Here is a 16,056-nt window from a genome sequence, read left to right as displayed (position 1 = left end):
ATAGAGCACTAGTATTGCTTCATCGGGTTCGGAGTGGAGCGCTCCTATTGATGGAGCGGAATGTGGCGGAGGAGTTGAGCACACCATTATGATTGGCTCAGGGGCACCAACCAAAGCAAGTCGTGTCCTTCTCTCACAATTTCAATGAGAGCATGGCCAGACCGTCTGACATCAGAAACTATGGGATGGTAATTGCAGTTTCTGATGGACAGAAGGTTGAGGTTTGCTGTGGTTTGAAGTGTGAGGATGATGATAGGATAGCGCAGGGGTATTCAACTCTGACCCTACGAGCTCTGGAGCCTTCTGTTTTTCTGTTCTACCTGATTGTTAATTACAACCAACTGGTGTTTTATTTTGTTGGTTGTTAGTTCTAAAATATTATCTTATTTTTAAATATATATATCCGTTATCTTTTATACATACTTTATATCTGGTTTTAGTCTTTTAAGTTTACACTGACAATGTTTTAACATCCCAAAAATTATTTCTCCCCCCACCCCAAATGATACAAAAAAAAAAAATAATGTTTTGCTGTGGTGGCCACGATTTAGCAGACGTGGTTCACCACTGCTGTATGCATATAGGGGAAATAGGACCTCTTCACTTGTTAATTCTGTGTATTCATTATCCTTTTCCTCAAACCCCCTTCCTTAGCCTCTGCTGTACAGTGCATTCGGAAAGTATTCAGACCCCTTGACTTTTTCCACATTTTGTTATAGCCTTATTCTAAAAATGATAAAATTGTAATTTTCCTCATCAATCTACACACAATTTCCCATAATGACAAAGCCCAAAAAAAAAAAAAATTTGTAAATGTATTAAAAACATTTACAGAAGCATTCAGACCCTTTACTCAGTACTTTGTTGAAGCACCTTTGGTAGCGATTTGGTTGTCAGGTTGGATGGGGAGCGTCCCTGCACAGCTATTTTCAGGTCTCTCCAGAGATGTTAGATCGGGTTCAAGTCCGGGCTCTTGCTGGGCCACTCAAGGACATTCAGAGACTTGTCCCGAAGCCACCTCTGTGTTGTCTTGGCTATGTGCTTAGGGTCGTTGTGCTGTTGGAAGGTGAACCTTCACCCCAGTCTGAGGCCCTGAGCATTCTGGAGCAGGCTTTCATCAAGGATTTCTCTGTACTTTTTCTCTGTTCATATTTCCCTCGATCCTGACCAGTCTCCCAGTCCCTGCCGCTGAAAAACATCCCCACAGCATGATGCAGCCACCACCATGCTTCACCGTAGGGATGGTGCTCGGTTTCCTCCAGGCGTGACGCTTGGCATTCAGGCCAAAGAGTTTAATCTTGGTTTCCTCAGACCAGAGAATCTTGTTATTCATGGTCTGAGAGTCTTTGGGTGCCTTTTGACAGCCCGCTTGGAGTTTGCCATGTGCCTTTTACTGTTGGTGGAGTGCGGCAGAGATGGTTGTCCTTTAGGAAGTTTTTCCCATCTCCACAGAGGAACTCTGGAGCTCTGTCAGAGTGACCATCGGGTTCTTGGTCACCTCCCTGACCAAGGCCTTTCTACCCCTAGTGCTTAGTTTGGCCAGGCAGCCAGCTCTAGGGAGAGTCTTGGTAGTTCCAAACTTCTTCCATTTAAGAATGATGGAGGCCACTGTGTTCTTGGGGACCTTCAATGCTGCAGAAATGTTTTGCTACTCTTCCCCAGATCTGTGCCTCAACACAATCTTGTCTCTGAGCTCTGTGGACAATTCCTTCGACCTCATGGCCTGGTTTTTGCTCTGGAATGCACTGTCAACTGTAGGACCTTATATATGGCGGGTGTGTGCCTTTCCAAATAATGTCCAATCAATTGAATTTATCACAGGTGGACTCCAATCAAGTTGTTGAAACATCTCAAGGATGATCAATGGAAACAAGGTGCACCTGAGCTCAATTTCAAGTCTCATAGCAAAGGGTCTGAATACTTATGTAAATAAGGAACCTGTTGTTGCTTTGTCCTGATAGGGTATTGTGTGTAGATGAGAACAAAATAATATTTAATCCATTTTAGAATAAGGCTGTAACGTAACAAAATGTGGGAAAAGTACATGGGTCTGAATACTTTCCGAATGCACTGTGCTTGCAAAACACACTCAATAAGTTGATTTTATTATAAATGTGTGCTTTTACTGCATGATTGTGAGCTAAACATCTCTTTCCCTCTCTCTTCCCCTCCCTCTCTGCCTCCCCTGAAGATCCCTCGTGGAGGACGACGACCCTCACATGAAAGTGTCGCTGGGGTGTGGTGACATGGGCATCTCTGCCCACCTACAGGCTTCCAAAACAGGAAACACTCGCTTCTTCACAAGCAACACACACAGCTCAGTGGTCCTTCAGGTGAGCAGTAATGGATGGGAGGAAGAGGTACAGGAGAGAGACCGAGAGATGGTGTTGCTTCAGAGGATGTTCAGATTGATGAACCTCATAAAAGCCCTAATGAAATATGCCAGGGTGATTTTCATGTGCCTTCAGAGGTCCAGTGATTGATTGAAAAGCTACATAGTCTGTATGGTGTCTGAGAATCTTCCAGACAAAGGCCAAGGGTCTGATCTGGCCTTTACCCAAATCTAAAAATATCTACAACACAACAAGAAATTACACAAATGGCCCTGGGATTGTTTCAATTAGGTTTTCTGTAGAAAATAGTTTTCTAAAATCCATTGCCGGTAACAAAAAGTAGTTCCTGTGCAGCACCAAACATGCTTATCTATCTCCAACAATCTAATCTCTAGTGTATGATATTTTTATGCAACTCTAAATCACAAGTCATTTTCCTTTTACGGTAGTATTGCATGGTATACCTGTACCACTGTAATATCACAGTACCAAAATGTCATGATATCAACATTTTAGAAGGAAGTAGTATCATTTCATATGATTCTACTACATTTTTCAGCCCTAGCGATCTAAAGAACCTGCTGACTCCTGTTATAAAATGTTTATGAATTCAGTTGAATTGAAGCGACAGCCACTAGTCTCTGGTATGCACAGGTCCAGTCATATCCACTTCACTTTCATGCTCGCAGCTGTAATCAGCCAGCATAACCCCCTACCAGCTATAACCATAACTACCAGCCCTCATTCACCCGCTTCTCTCCTTCTGCTCTTCATGAGCATCTATTCCTCAGTCAGTTAAAAAATATATCATTTAGAGATGATGGAGATTGGGATGCAGACCCTGATGAGTCTTCTGTTGTTAGTTGTACATTTGTTACATTGGAGCAGCACGCAGAGCGAGCAATGATGATACATTGTATCATTTCATCGCCTGTTATAACGATTTTAAAGGATTTCACAAACCATGTTGCGGGCCGTTTTAAACTAAATCCCGGGACGCTAATTATTGGTTTGATAAACAATGTTGTTCAGTAATGAAACCTACCTAGCTAACAACCTGGTAACTTGACAGTAGGTTTAGGCTAATTTGATTGGCACAGGAAGAAAGGAAAAGGGTCTGCTACTCTTGAGATGTGCGTCAAAGATAGGATTCATATAGGCCTAGTGTAAGATTATACTATACCACAAATCAAATGTCTTTCTTGTGCTCCTTAAATTCTGTTTGGTGCCTAATGTTTTAAAAGTTGGGGCAGTGTGTGTGTGTATATGTGTTTAGGAGCGAGAGAGTAGTGTGTGTGTTCATGAGAGGAAGACAGAGAGTAAGGGAGGGAGAGTGTGTGTGTGTCTGTTAACTGAAGAGTAGAAGGTTTCAGGCAGTGTTTTCCCCTCACTGACACAATAACAAGCAGATCATTATGCAGTGTTTTCCCCTTACTGACACAATAACAAGCAGATCATTGTGCAGTGTTTTCCCCTTACTGACACAGTGACAAGCAGATCATTATGCAGTGTTTTCCCCTTACTGACACAATAACAAGCAGATCATTATGCAGTGTTTTCCCCTTACTGACACAATAACAAGCAGATCATTATGCAGTGTTTCCCCTTACTGACACAATAACAAGCAGATCATTATGCAGTGTTTCCCCCTTACTGACACAATAACAAGCAGATCATTATGCAGTGCTTTCCCCTTACTGACACAATAACAAGCAGATCATTATGCAGTGTTTTCCCCTTACTGACACAATAACAAGCAGATCATTATGCAGTGCTTTCCCCTTACTGACACAATAACAAGCAGGTCATTATGCAGTGTTTTCCCCTTACTGACACAGTGACAAGCAGATCATTATGCAGTGTTTTCCCCTTACTGACACAATAACAAGCAGATCATTATGCAGTGTTTCCCCCTTACTGACACAATAACAAGCAGATCATTATGCAGTGTTTTCCCCTTACTGACACAATAACAAGCAGGTCATTATGCAGTGTTTTCCCCTTACTGACACAATAACAAGCAGATCATTATGCAGTGTTTTCCCCTTACTGACACAATAACAAGCAGATCATTATGCAGTGTTTCCCCCTTACTGACACAATAACAAGCAGATCATTATGCAGTGTTTTCCCCTTACTGACACAATAACAAGCAGATCATTATGCAGTGCTTTCCCCTTACTGACACAATAACAAGCAGATCATTATGCAGTGTTTTCCCCTTACTGACACAATAACAAGCAGATCATTATGCAGTGTTTTCCCCTTACTGACACAATAACAAGCAGATCATTATGCAGTGTTTTCCCCTTACTGACACAATAACAAGCAGGTCATTATGCAGTGTTTTCCCCTTACTGACACAATAACAAGCAGATCATTATGCAGTGTTTTCCCCTTACTGACACAATAACAAGCAGATCATTATGCAGTGTTTTCCCCTTACTGACACAATAACAAGCAGATCATTATGCAGTGTTTTCCCCTTACTGACACAATAACAAGCAGGTCATTATGCAGTGTTTTCCCCTTACTGACACAATAACAAGCAGATCATTATGCAGTGTTTTCCCCTTACTGACACAATAACAAGCAGATCATTATGCAGTGTTTCCCCCTTACTGACACAATAACAAGCATATCATTATGCAGTGTTTTCCCCTTACTGACACAATAACAAGCAGATCATTATGCATCTATATTCCTTCCTCCCAATCCTCTAGACAAATCACAGATAGGCCTTTGCAAATATGAGCAAATCAGCCATTCTATGAAGTATTATATTATATACTAAGCAGTGTGAAGTTACATTTAATATGTTGGATTGAGTAGAAGTGTGAATTTCACTGCCAGGTTTTTGCGTAGCACATGCACAGAACATTTAGAAAATGGTTGAAATGTTTTAACTTATTTTTCCATATATAGACAGACACACCTATGTGTTTGAATAAAACCAACTACATATTTTTTTATTTAACCTTTATTTAACTAGGCTAGTCAGTTAAGAACAAATTCTTATTTTAACCCGAACGAAGCTGGGCCAATTGTGTGCTGCCCTATGGGACTCCCGATCACGGCTGGTTGTGACACAGGGATCGAACCAGGGTCTGTAGTGACGCTTCTAGCACTGAGATACATTGCCTTACTTAGATTGCTGCGCCACTCGGGATACAATGTACTGAGTTTGTCTGTTTTAAGCACACTGTTTGATTAAATAATTAAGACACACACATGACTCAAGAACGAGCCCGACGGTCACACTTAAAAAACTAGTGCCTCTGTGACTGGCGCACGTTGTCTCGCTCTCCTCTCTACTGCAGCAAAAAGGCACCACAGCACAGCAAGTGTTTTTATTGCGCTGTCCGTGCTGAAGCTGCTACATCATTTCAGCCATTTAGTTTCTTTTTTGCTTCTGACTCAAAAGCTATGTTACCGAAATCCCAAATTTATTTAGGAAAAACATTCCCTGTTCCCTCAACCCTTGCTCTCTTTATGTGAAACATGGACGCATTTCATCGCATCTGACCAATAGGGCCCGACCAAAAGGCGATCATAGTCACATCAATAAATTGCTTATAACAAACTCCAAACACAGTAATGTCGACAGCAAAATGAATGCTGAGGGCGTGAAAAAGAAACTCGAAACGGGCGAATGTTTAATGGTTTCTCAGGAGGGAAAGGGGAAGTCAGATATGTGGAAGACATTTGATTTAGGAGATCAAGAAAATGGAGCGTAAGTATTATGTGTGCCAAACAGTTGCAATTTTCTGACCATTGGGAACATTGTAAATAATGATAATGACATTACTTATTATTATTATTATTATTATTATTATAGTGATGATCGTAATAATAATAACAATAAGGAGATCATAAAAAAAGGAGGGAATAGGAGCGAGAGCTGCGTGCATATCTGTGATAATCACGTGCTGTTAGATTACGCTATTATTTTTCTGCCTGTTTGGAACAGTGTAAACAACACAAAATAAATTATAAGTAGTACTAGTCTGTTGTAATGGAAAAAAATGGAAAGTCATTATTACAGCATAATAAATGCCAAATATGTGAAATTGTTTTATCCGACATTTTGCCATTGCATGAGACTCGGTGTACACGGAATCAGTAGGCTAGTAAACAAACACTCAAAATGGCAACAGAAGCAGCTTTTGTCTTATTTCATTAGATATATATGCATGATTGATAAAGCAAGGCACATTTAACAGTTAGGCTATTGATTATATACCTAATTTAAATTGGGGTTTGCCCGCCCCTCAATTTTCTTAGACAATTGGGCTAAGCCCTATTCGCACGGGGCTAGTATTACTAGACAACGTTGGTGTTGTAATTATTACACCAGAATTTCCATTATTCCAGAGGACGGTTCGGATGGGATTAGTTTTTTCCAAACTGCTCCCTGTAATTATTTCCTTTTTTTCTAATAAATTGACAGTTATAACGGACACCTGGAGTTTTATTCTCTAGGTGTGAAGACAAGTCCAGACGATAAAAGGGCTACACTGATAACTCGAGCTTGGTTCCCAAATTTCTAAACCATACCAAACCGTCTTTGGTATAGTGTCGAAATAATATTTGAATTGAGGAAGTGTGATCATAATCATTAGGATATTTTAGCGAACCGCATTAGACGTCCTAAATGCCCCACAGCCTTCAGATGTGAGCTAAACAGTGCACTTGCTCTTGAGATGCCTTTTAAGTCTGTGGATGCGAAAGTGAACTTATTATTTCCCAACATTTAGGTCAGTTGTATGCTGCTTTGCGATCTATTAACAGAAATGGTTACATTAAATAGGCGCAATATTTTTAACTGATTAATTTGACAATATTCAATTCATACTCACAAAACGTATGAACAAAAACATTCACTGTGAAAGTTGATACATGTAGGCCCTTCAAATATTTTGATGATGCGCAGCACTTCATTCAATTTATCGAAATCGTTATTGTTTTCTTGGTCAAACTGTTAGAAACACCTGTCAAACTCAGACATTTATCTCAAAACACAGGGATGTCGATTCGCATAGGTCTAGTATTATCAGAGGACCTTTGAGTTCGCCAAAAAAACAGTAAAAATGACTGACATGGCAGATTCGGACGGGACTAAAATGACAGATGTGGTGTTTTGTGCTTGGGCACATAATTACATTACCCGACCACACCCAGCAAAACTAATCCCGTCCGAATAGGTTTTAAGGCAAGGACTGTTCTCAATCCCAATATGATGGTTAATTTTGCTATTATGCACATAGCAACATAGGGAAAGGCGCATTAATTATACGGCGCACTGAAGATTGTTTCAGAACCGCATACAGTGACCATGAAGCGAATTTGTTATAAAATAATTTTGGATTTATTAGTGTTGCACCATTATTTTTTACATAGTATAGCTATGTACAATTTCAGTATCACGTGTCTTAAAGTGATGTACTGTGCCATCCCCGTGGCCTCCGCAATGGATTAGTCCTCTGAGACAGGCGCGAATCAGGTGCGACAGGTGTCTTGCGACTGCTTGACTACATGCTGACCACACCGCTCCATCGCATGAGTTGCAAAATGCTTGTTGCCAAGCCCTAAAATGAAGTCTGTTTTATTTGTGATGCTGAACACGGTGCAATTCCTGCATCTCCCATCTACTCATTGGTTTATAGAAGCATATACCCGCATGCCATCTCCTCATTGGTTATACCCACGTGGGTGATTAAAAGTTGGTCGGTTGTGGTAATACACCTTATTATGAAAGTTAGATGCCAATTGCCATATAAAGTCAAAAGAAGAAAAAGCCTGGAAGGGGGACAGATGACTAGAAATGATTCGGTTGACCGTTTTATGTGTGGCTTAATTGTCGGATTAGAGGACCTTGTGCATTTCAGGTAAAATAACAACTCAACGTTTATATCCCAGGACAAATTAGCTAGCAAGAGCAAGCTAGCTAATAGGACAAATTAGCTAGCAACTGCAAGCTAGCTAGCTAAATTGCCATACATGTTTAATCCTTTTTGACCTGTCCCCAAATTAATATAATTAGTTTGGAGTTTTTGCCATTTCAACCTGCATCTTGTGATCGCATTTGGTTTGGGGAGACAAAATCTATTTGCACATGATGGCGCACGCATGCGAGTGTCCGGGTTTGGGCATGGTAGAAATCTCTGTCGACCAAACAATGGACCTGTCGACTAAATGGGGTCAGCCTTAGAAAAATCTGGTGAGTTTTTTTCACAATGCAGTGAACGCATCACCTTTATATAATTCTAACAATCACACCCACACTAAGAACACGACTCACCCACTCTAATCACTGGCACATCTGAAGTCAGGATGTGATGCGTGTGGAGGGTCAAAGCATATAAATAACGGAATAAATCAGGGTCACGTGTGCAAGCTGGTTAAGATGTATAAGACTTGACTTTCATACCCATTGACTGCATTTGATAAGATAAGGAGGATGATCAGTAAATTATTCCGTTGACTCAAAGGGAATTATGTTCTAAGAACATTGAAAACGGTCTGTTATGCTCTCTACAAAGAGTTGTCAAACTGTATCTTCATGAAGTTGGATTGAAATCATGGAAATGGACTGTTCCCTCTAGTTGAAATGGTCTACTTTTTTCATTGCACGCATAGAACAAGATGTCTTCTGCATATGAGAAGATAAAAAGAAAGCGTAATAACAACTGAATTGTAGAAGAAATCCATGATATTGTTTGTATACAGTAGCTAGTTGGAAGGGAGAGACATGGTGAGTGAGTCAGGCTCCAAGGCCTGCCTTGCCCATGCCAGTCTCTGTCCACATGTGAAGGTCGTCACAGAGAGAGGGGCCCCCAGGCCAGGCATGAGCTGGCAGAAAGCTGTTGGACTAGTCAATGTGTGACCTTTCCACACTGTGTGTTTTCCACAACCTGCCACTATGATGGAGGTGTGTTGTGTGGACGTGTTGTTAGACAGAGTGCTTCAAAGGTTTCCTTTCAACAGTGAAATAGCCTTTTAGCTGGTGAATGGTTTTTATACCTGCTGTTGAAGAGCGTATTATTGTGTTGAAAAGGTCTCAGGAACACAGCACAGAGTGGGTGTATACGTGTGATTTAGCCCAATGCTGATGTGGGATGTCACTTAATCACATTGACACTGTCTCTGTCGTTGCTGCAAGTAGGGCTGTGATGGCCATAGAATTTTGGATGATGGTAATAGCAAAGAAATAAAAACATTTTTTTAGATGCACATTGCCTCCTTTCCTCTACTCCTGAATGCAATTAAATTCATTTGTCAATGATGGTATAATGGGTGGACTGGCGGCCATTGCGAGTGTAACTATAGCAGCATCTCATTAGTGGAAACCAAGACTGTTCTCAGGGCAGGCCTGGTTGTAGCTAGCACAACTGTCCATGATCAGTAGTACCATAGGGCAGCGCACAATTGGCCCAGGGGCCAAACCCTAGGGGAGGGCTTTACTTGGCTCGTCGCTCTCTAGCGACTCATTGTGGCAGGCCGGGCGCCTGCAAGCTTACCTTGTTTATCAGGTAAACAGTGTTTCCTCCGACACATTGGTGCGGCTAGCTTCCAGGTTAAGCAGGCAGGTAATAATTAAGAAGCGCGGCTTGGTGGGTCATGTTTCGGAGGATGCATTAACTCGACCTTCGCCTTCTGAGCCTCTTGGGGAGTTGCAGTGATGAGACAAGATCAAAATTGGGGAGAAAAAGGGGGTAAAATGTTAAAAATATTTCTCGTTGAATAATAACACTTTATTGAAGAATCCCTACTGTTGACCAATCACCGGCAACGGGGCGTAGACTTCGGCTACTGACTTCGGCTTGCCTCAAAAAAAAAAAAAAAAAAAAATAACCTTGCCGAAGACCAAAACAAACAAAAACCTCACAAAATGTTGTCATCAGATGGGAAGCATGCAGACGCGTTTAGACTCCACTGTGGGTTTAACGACACCATATTTGTCCTATTTAGCTAACATCGACATCAGTTTTTCCTCAACATAAGAACGTTTTAAAAAATGTTGCTGGAGTAATGACTTTGTATTCGGAATGTCAAGGAAGCCGTCTAGAAACAATCAATTTGACCAGTAGAAAATGTGATATCATTGCTACATATTGCTATTAAGCCGGGTGAGCCTTATAGTTCTGTGGCATATTCACTGAACATGTATTTGTCTGGTTTTACCCCCACAAAAAATATTTTCCTGGGAGGAATTTACATTAAATCAATATGAAATTGAAAACGTGCTGTAACGTTTTCTTTATGAAGGTAGACAAATAATGATTTTAGGGATATACGTGTTTTATTTGCAGGAAGGTTGTCAAGAAACGGTAGCGCTGTCGTGTAGTGATTGAGTTAGGATCATCCAGTCTCGGTGTACCAGTCTGGGCAGGGCTATAGGGAGCAGGTTGAGCCCCTCTGGAATGAGGCCATGGTTCAGGACAGATAGGGTCTCTCCACGGTACACAGAGCAGCTCTCTAACAGGCTGGTCTCTCCCGTCTCTCTCTCTCCCTCCTTCCCAGGGATTTGACCAGCTGAGGATAGAGGGATTACTGTGTGATGTCACGTTGGTGGCGGGGGACGGAGACGAAGCCTTCCCAGTGCACCGCGCCATGATGGCCTCCTCCAGCGACTACTTCAAAGCCATGTTCACAGGTAAGACAATATGCCTCTGTCTCTCACCCGCAGTGCAAATCACGGGATGGGATAACAGCATATTGTGTTTAATGTTCATTAACAGACTGAGTGATCAGAGCATTAGCCTGCTTGTCACACATCTGTCAATCACTCTCCACTCTGGGGCTCTGCAGCTGTTAGCATTGTGTTGTCTGGTTGTTGCGAAAATCTCCTTCTGATTGAAGCATTCTCTGTCTGTCTGTCTCTGTGTCTCTCTGTCTGTCTCTGTCTGTCTGTCTCTGTGTCTCTGTCTGTCTCTGTCTGTCTGTCTCTGTCTGTCTGTCTCTGTGTGTCTCTGTCTGTCTCTGTTTGTCTGTCTGTCTGTCTCTGTCTGTCTGTCTCTGTGTGTCTCTGTCTGTCTGTCTCTGTGTGTCTCTGTGTGTCTCTGTCTGTCTCTGTGTGTCTCTGTCTGTCTCTGTCTGTCTCTGTGTGTCTCTGTCTGTCTCTGTGTGTCTCTGTCTGTCTCTGTGTGTCTCTGTCTGTCTCTGTGTGTCGCTGTCTGTCTGTATGTGTGTCGCTGTCTGTCTCTGTCTCTGTGTGTGTGTGTGTCTGTCTGTCTGTCTCTGTGTGTGTGTGTATGTCTGTCTGTCTCTCTGTGTGTGTGTGTGTGTCTGTCTGTCTCTGTGTGTGTGTGTGCCAGCAATGGCGAATCAGAAGGGCGTTGTTGGTCTCTGTCTTGTTTCTCGTGCCTGGTTGATGGAAATATTATTAACGTGTCAATCTCCCCGAAAGAGGCTTCTCCCAAAGTGCTTTCTCTTTAAGCACAACGTGAATCCTCCAGGGTTTGAGATGCTGCTATTTACTTCCTCTGTCATCTCTACAGTCTGACAAGCTACACTACATGACCAAAAGTATGTGGGCAACTGCTCGTCAAACATCTCATTCCAAAATCATGGGCATTAATATGGAGTTGGTCCCCCCTTTGCTGCTATAACAGCCTCCACTCTTCTTGGAAGGCTTTCCACTAGATGTTGAAACATTGCTGAGGGAACATTCTTCCATTCAGCCACAAGAACATTAGTGCGGTTGGGTGATTAGGAAGCACAGCATTGTGTAGAATGTCATTGTATGCAGTAGCGTTAAGATTTCCCTTCACATTTCCCTTCACTGAATCTAAGGGGCTTAGACCGAACCATGAAAAACAGCCCTAGACCATTATTCCTCCTCCACCAAACGTTACAGTTGACATTATGCATTCGGCAGGTAGCATTCTTCTGGCATCCACCAAACCCAGATTTGTCCACCAGACTGCCAAATGGTGAAGTGTGATTAATCACTCCAGAGAACGCGTTTCCACTGCTCCAGAGTTCAATGGCGGCGAGCTTTACACCACTCCAGCCGACGCTTGGCGTTGCGCATGGTGGTCTTAGGCTTGTGTGAGACTGCTCGGCCATGAAAACCCATTTCACAAAGCTTCCGAAGAACAGTTCTTGTGCTGACGCACTACGTGCTTCAGCATGTGGTGGTCCCGTTCTGTGAGCTTGTGTGGCCTACCACTTATTTTCTGAGCCGTTGTTGCTCTCAGACATTTCCACTTCACATTAACAGCACTTATAGTTGACCTGGGCAGCAATTTGACAAACTAACTTTATGGATTTTATACACCTGTCAGCAACGGGCGTGGCTGAAATAGCCAAATCCACTAATTTGAAAGGGCGTCCACATACTTTTGTATAAATAGTAGAGGTCGACCGATTATGATTTTTCAACGCCGATACCAATTATTAGAGGACCCAAAAAAGCCGATACCGATTAATCGGCCGATTTCTTTTAGATTTCTTTGTAATAATGACAATTACAACAGTACTTTATGAACACTTATTTTAACTTAATATAATACATCAATAAAATAAATTTAGCCTCAAATAATGACACGTTCAATTTGGTTTAAATAATGCAAAAACAAAGTGTTGGAGGAGAAAGTAAAAGTGCAGTATGTGCCATGTAAAAAAGCTAAAGTTTAAGTTCCTTGCTCAGAACATGAGAACATATGAAAGCTGGTGGTTCCTTTTAACATGAGTCTTCAATATTCCCAGGTAAGAAGTTTTAGGTTGTAGTTATTATAGGAATTATAGGACTATTTTTCTCTCTATACCATTTGTATTTCATATACCTTTGACTATTGGATGTTCTTATAGGCACTTCAGTATTGCCAGTGTAACAGTATAGCTTCCATCCCTCTCCTCGCCCCTACCTGGGCTTGAACCAGGAACACATCGACAACAGCCAACCTCGAAGCATTGTTACCCATTGCTCCACAAAAGCCACGGCCCTTGCAGAGCAAGGGGAACAACTACTCCAAGTTTCAGAGCGAGTGACGTCACCGATTGAAACGCTATTAGCGCGCACCCCGCTAACTAACTAGCCATTTCACACCGGTTACACCAGCCTAATCTCGGGAGTTGATAGGCTTGAAGTCATAAACAGCTCAATGCTTGAAGCATTGCGAAGAGCTGCTGGCAAAACGCACGAAGTGCTGTTTGCATGAATGCGTACGAGCCTGCTGCTGCCTACCATTGCTCAGTCAGACTGCTCTATCAAATATCAAATCATAGACTAAATTATAACATAATAACACACAGAAATACGAGCCTTTGGTCATTAATATGGTCGAATCTGGAAACTATAATTTCGCAAACAAAGCGTTTATTCTTTCAGTGAAATACAGAACCGTTGCGTATTTTATCTAACGGGTGGCATCCATCAGTCTAAATATTCCTGTTACATTGCACAACCTTCAATGTTATGTCATAATTATGTACAATTCTGGCAAATTAGTTCGCAACGAGCCAGGCGGCCCAAACTGTTGCATATACACTGACGATTGTGCTTTTTTTCGCAAATGCGCTTTTGTTAAATCATCCCTCGTTTGGCAAAGTTGGCTGTCTTTGTTAGGAAGAAATACTCTTTTTTTTTTTTCTTTTTTTGAATTTACCCCTTTTTCTCCCCAATTTCATGGTGTCCAATTGTTAGTGCTACTATCTTGTCTCATCGCTACAACTCCCGCACGGGCTCGGGAGAGACGAAGGTTGAAAGTCATGCGTCCTCCGATACACAACCCAACCAAGCCGCACTGCTTCTTAACACAGCGCGCATCCAACCCGGAAGCCAGCTGCACCAATGTGTCGGAGGAAACACCGTGCACCTGTCAACCTTGGTTAGCGCGCACTGCGCCCGGCCCGCCACAGGAGTCGCTGGTGCGCGATGAGACAAGGACATCCCTACTGGCCAAACCCTCCCAAACCCGGACGACGCTAGGCCAATTGTGCGTCGCCCCAATGACCTCCCGGTCGCGGCCGGTTACGACAGAGCCTGGGCGGGAAGAAATACTCTTAACACAGTTCGCAACGAGCCAGGTGGCCCAAACTGCTGCATATACCCTGACTTTGTTGCAAGAGAAGTGACACAATTTCCCTAGTTAAAATAAATTAATGTTAGCAGGCAATATTAACTAAATATGCAGGTTTAAAAATACATGTGTATTAATTTTTAGGAAGTTATTGATGTTTACGGTTAGGTACACGTTGGAGCAACGACAGTCCTTTTTCGCAAATGCGCACCGCATTGATTATATGCAGCGCAGGACACGCTAGATAAACTAGTAATATCATCAACCATGTGTAGTTAACTAGTGATTATGATTGATTGTTTTTTATAAGATACGTTTATTGCTAGCTAGCAACTTACCTTGGCCTCTGACTGCATTCACGTAACAGGCAGGCTCCTCGTGGAGTGTAATGTATGTGGTGGTTAGAGCGTTGGACTAGTTAACCGTAAGGTTGCAAGATTGACTCCCCGAGCTGACAAGGTAAAAATCTGTCATTCTGCCCCTGAACAAGGCAGTTAACCCACCGCTTCTTGGCCGTCATTGTAAATAAGAATGTGTTCTTAACTGACTTGCCTAGTTAAATAAAGGTAAAATAAATACAAAAAATACTGTTAAATAAAGGTGTTTAAAAAAAAATCGATTTCTGATTATGAAAACTTGAAATCGGCCCTAATTAATCGGCCATTCCGATTAATCGGTCGACCTCTAATATATAGTGTACCTTACCTTGAATTAGACATCGGGCCTTTTCCCCAGGCGTTAAGGTTTTGATTTGCCTTGTGCCTTTAGCAAAATAATAAGGCTTTTCACAAGACAATGCAAATATTGCATTCATCACGGAGATGAGCCTGGGGTTGTTTAGAAATGTGCTTTATTTTATTGTACAATGCCTGGGAAATCATTTCTGTGAACAACAACGATATTCAGCATTTGGGTTTTTCTTTGATTTCTTCTTGTTGTAGCTTAGCAACTGCCTCGCTGATGACGTGAATAGAAATAACTTTGATAGATGGAGTTATTCCCTAAAAGTTAGGCAATATCATGTCCTTTTCTTAACAGCCAAAATTGGAAAGCCTTAATACACGTAAGTGGCTCAACAGATATTTGACAAGTGTGCAGCCTATCTGAGAGGTTCACAAGTGTTGTTGAGCTGAAATAGATGTGTTAAGAGGGAAGTGAGTCACAGTTTATGCCTGTAGTAAGGAGGGGAAGTATGCTGCTGCGACGCTGGGCAAATGCTTTTTACTGCAACTCACAGCTCTTTCTGGGTGAATTATACAACAGTCTCCAGGCTTTGGCGAATACATTTCCTTTACATGTAACCATAATGGTAGATGTGTGAAAGCTTGGTGAGGTGGCGTCTGTTTCTTCGGTTAGCCTTGACTGTCAAAGGTAGAGCTCATAGGTGATGCTGTTGTGTTTTTATCTGACTGGTGCATTGTATAATGCTCCTCTCTCCCTCATCATGCAGGTGGAATGAAGGAACAGGATTTGATGTGCATCAAGCTTCATGGTGTCAACCGGATAGGCCTGAAGAAGATCATAGACTTCATCTACACGGCCAAGCTGTCTCTCAACATGGAGAACCTGCAGGACACACTGGAGGCAGCCAGCTTCCTCCAGATCCTCCCGGTGCTAGACTTCTGCAAGGTCTTTCTCATATCTGGGGTAAGGAACACAGCCTGCTCAGCCATCTAGCTCAGCCCTCTAGAACCAGC

General features: G+C 42.2%; 1 protein-coding gene across 7 annotated transcripts in view; it reads left to right on the top strand.

Annotated features, from left to right (window-relative positions):
• LOC139388297 (kelch-like protein 13) overlaps positions 1 to 16,056 on the top strand; it is a 69,742-nt gene that overhangs the window by 33,754 nt on the left and 19,932 nt on the right. For all 7 annotated transcript variants that reach the window (XM_071134892.1, XM_071134894.1, XM_071134891.1 and 4 more), the window contains 3 exons: positions 2,192 to 2,333; positions 10,857 to 10,989; positions 15,810 to 16,006. In XM_071134892.1, coding sequence (XP_070990993.1) covers positions 2,192 to 2,333; positions 10,857 to 10,989; positions 15,810 to 16,006 — 472 coding nt within the window. The remainder of the gene's footprint in view (positions 1 to 2,191; positions 2,334 to 10,856; positions 10,990 to 15,809; positions 16,007 to 16,056) is intronic.

This window comes from Oncorhynchus clarkii, chromosome 29, assembly GCF_045791955.1.
Source record: "Oncorhynchus clarkii lewisi isolate Uvic-CL-2024 chromosome 29, UVic_Ocla_1.0, whole genome shotgun sequence".
Classification (NCBI taxonomy): domain Eukaryota; kingdom Metazoa; phylum Chordata; class Actinopteri; order Salmoniformes; family Salmonidae; genus Oncorhynchus; species Oncorhynchus clarkii.
The sequence above is the reverse complement of the archived record's forward strand: the minus strand, read 5'-3'. Positions and strand labels throughout refer to the sequence as shown.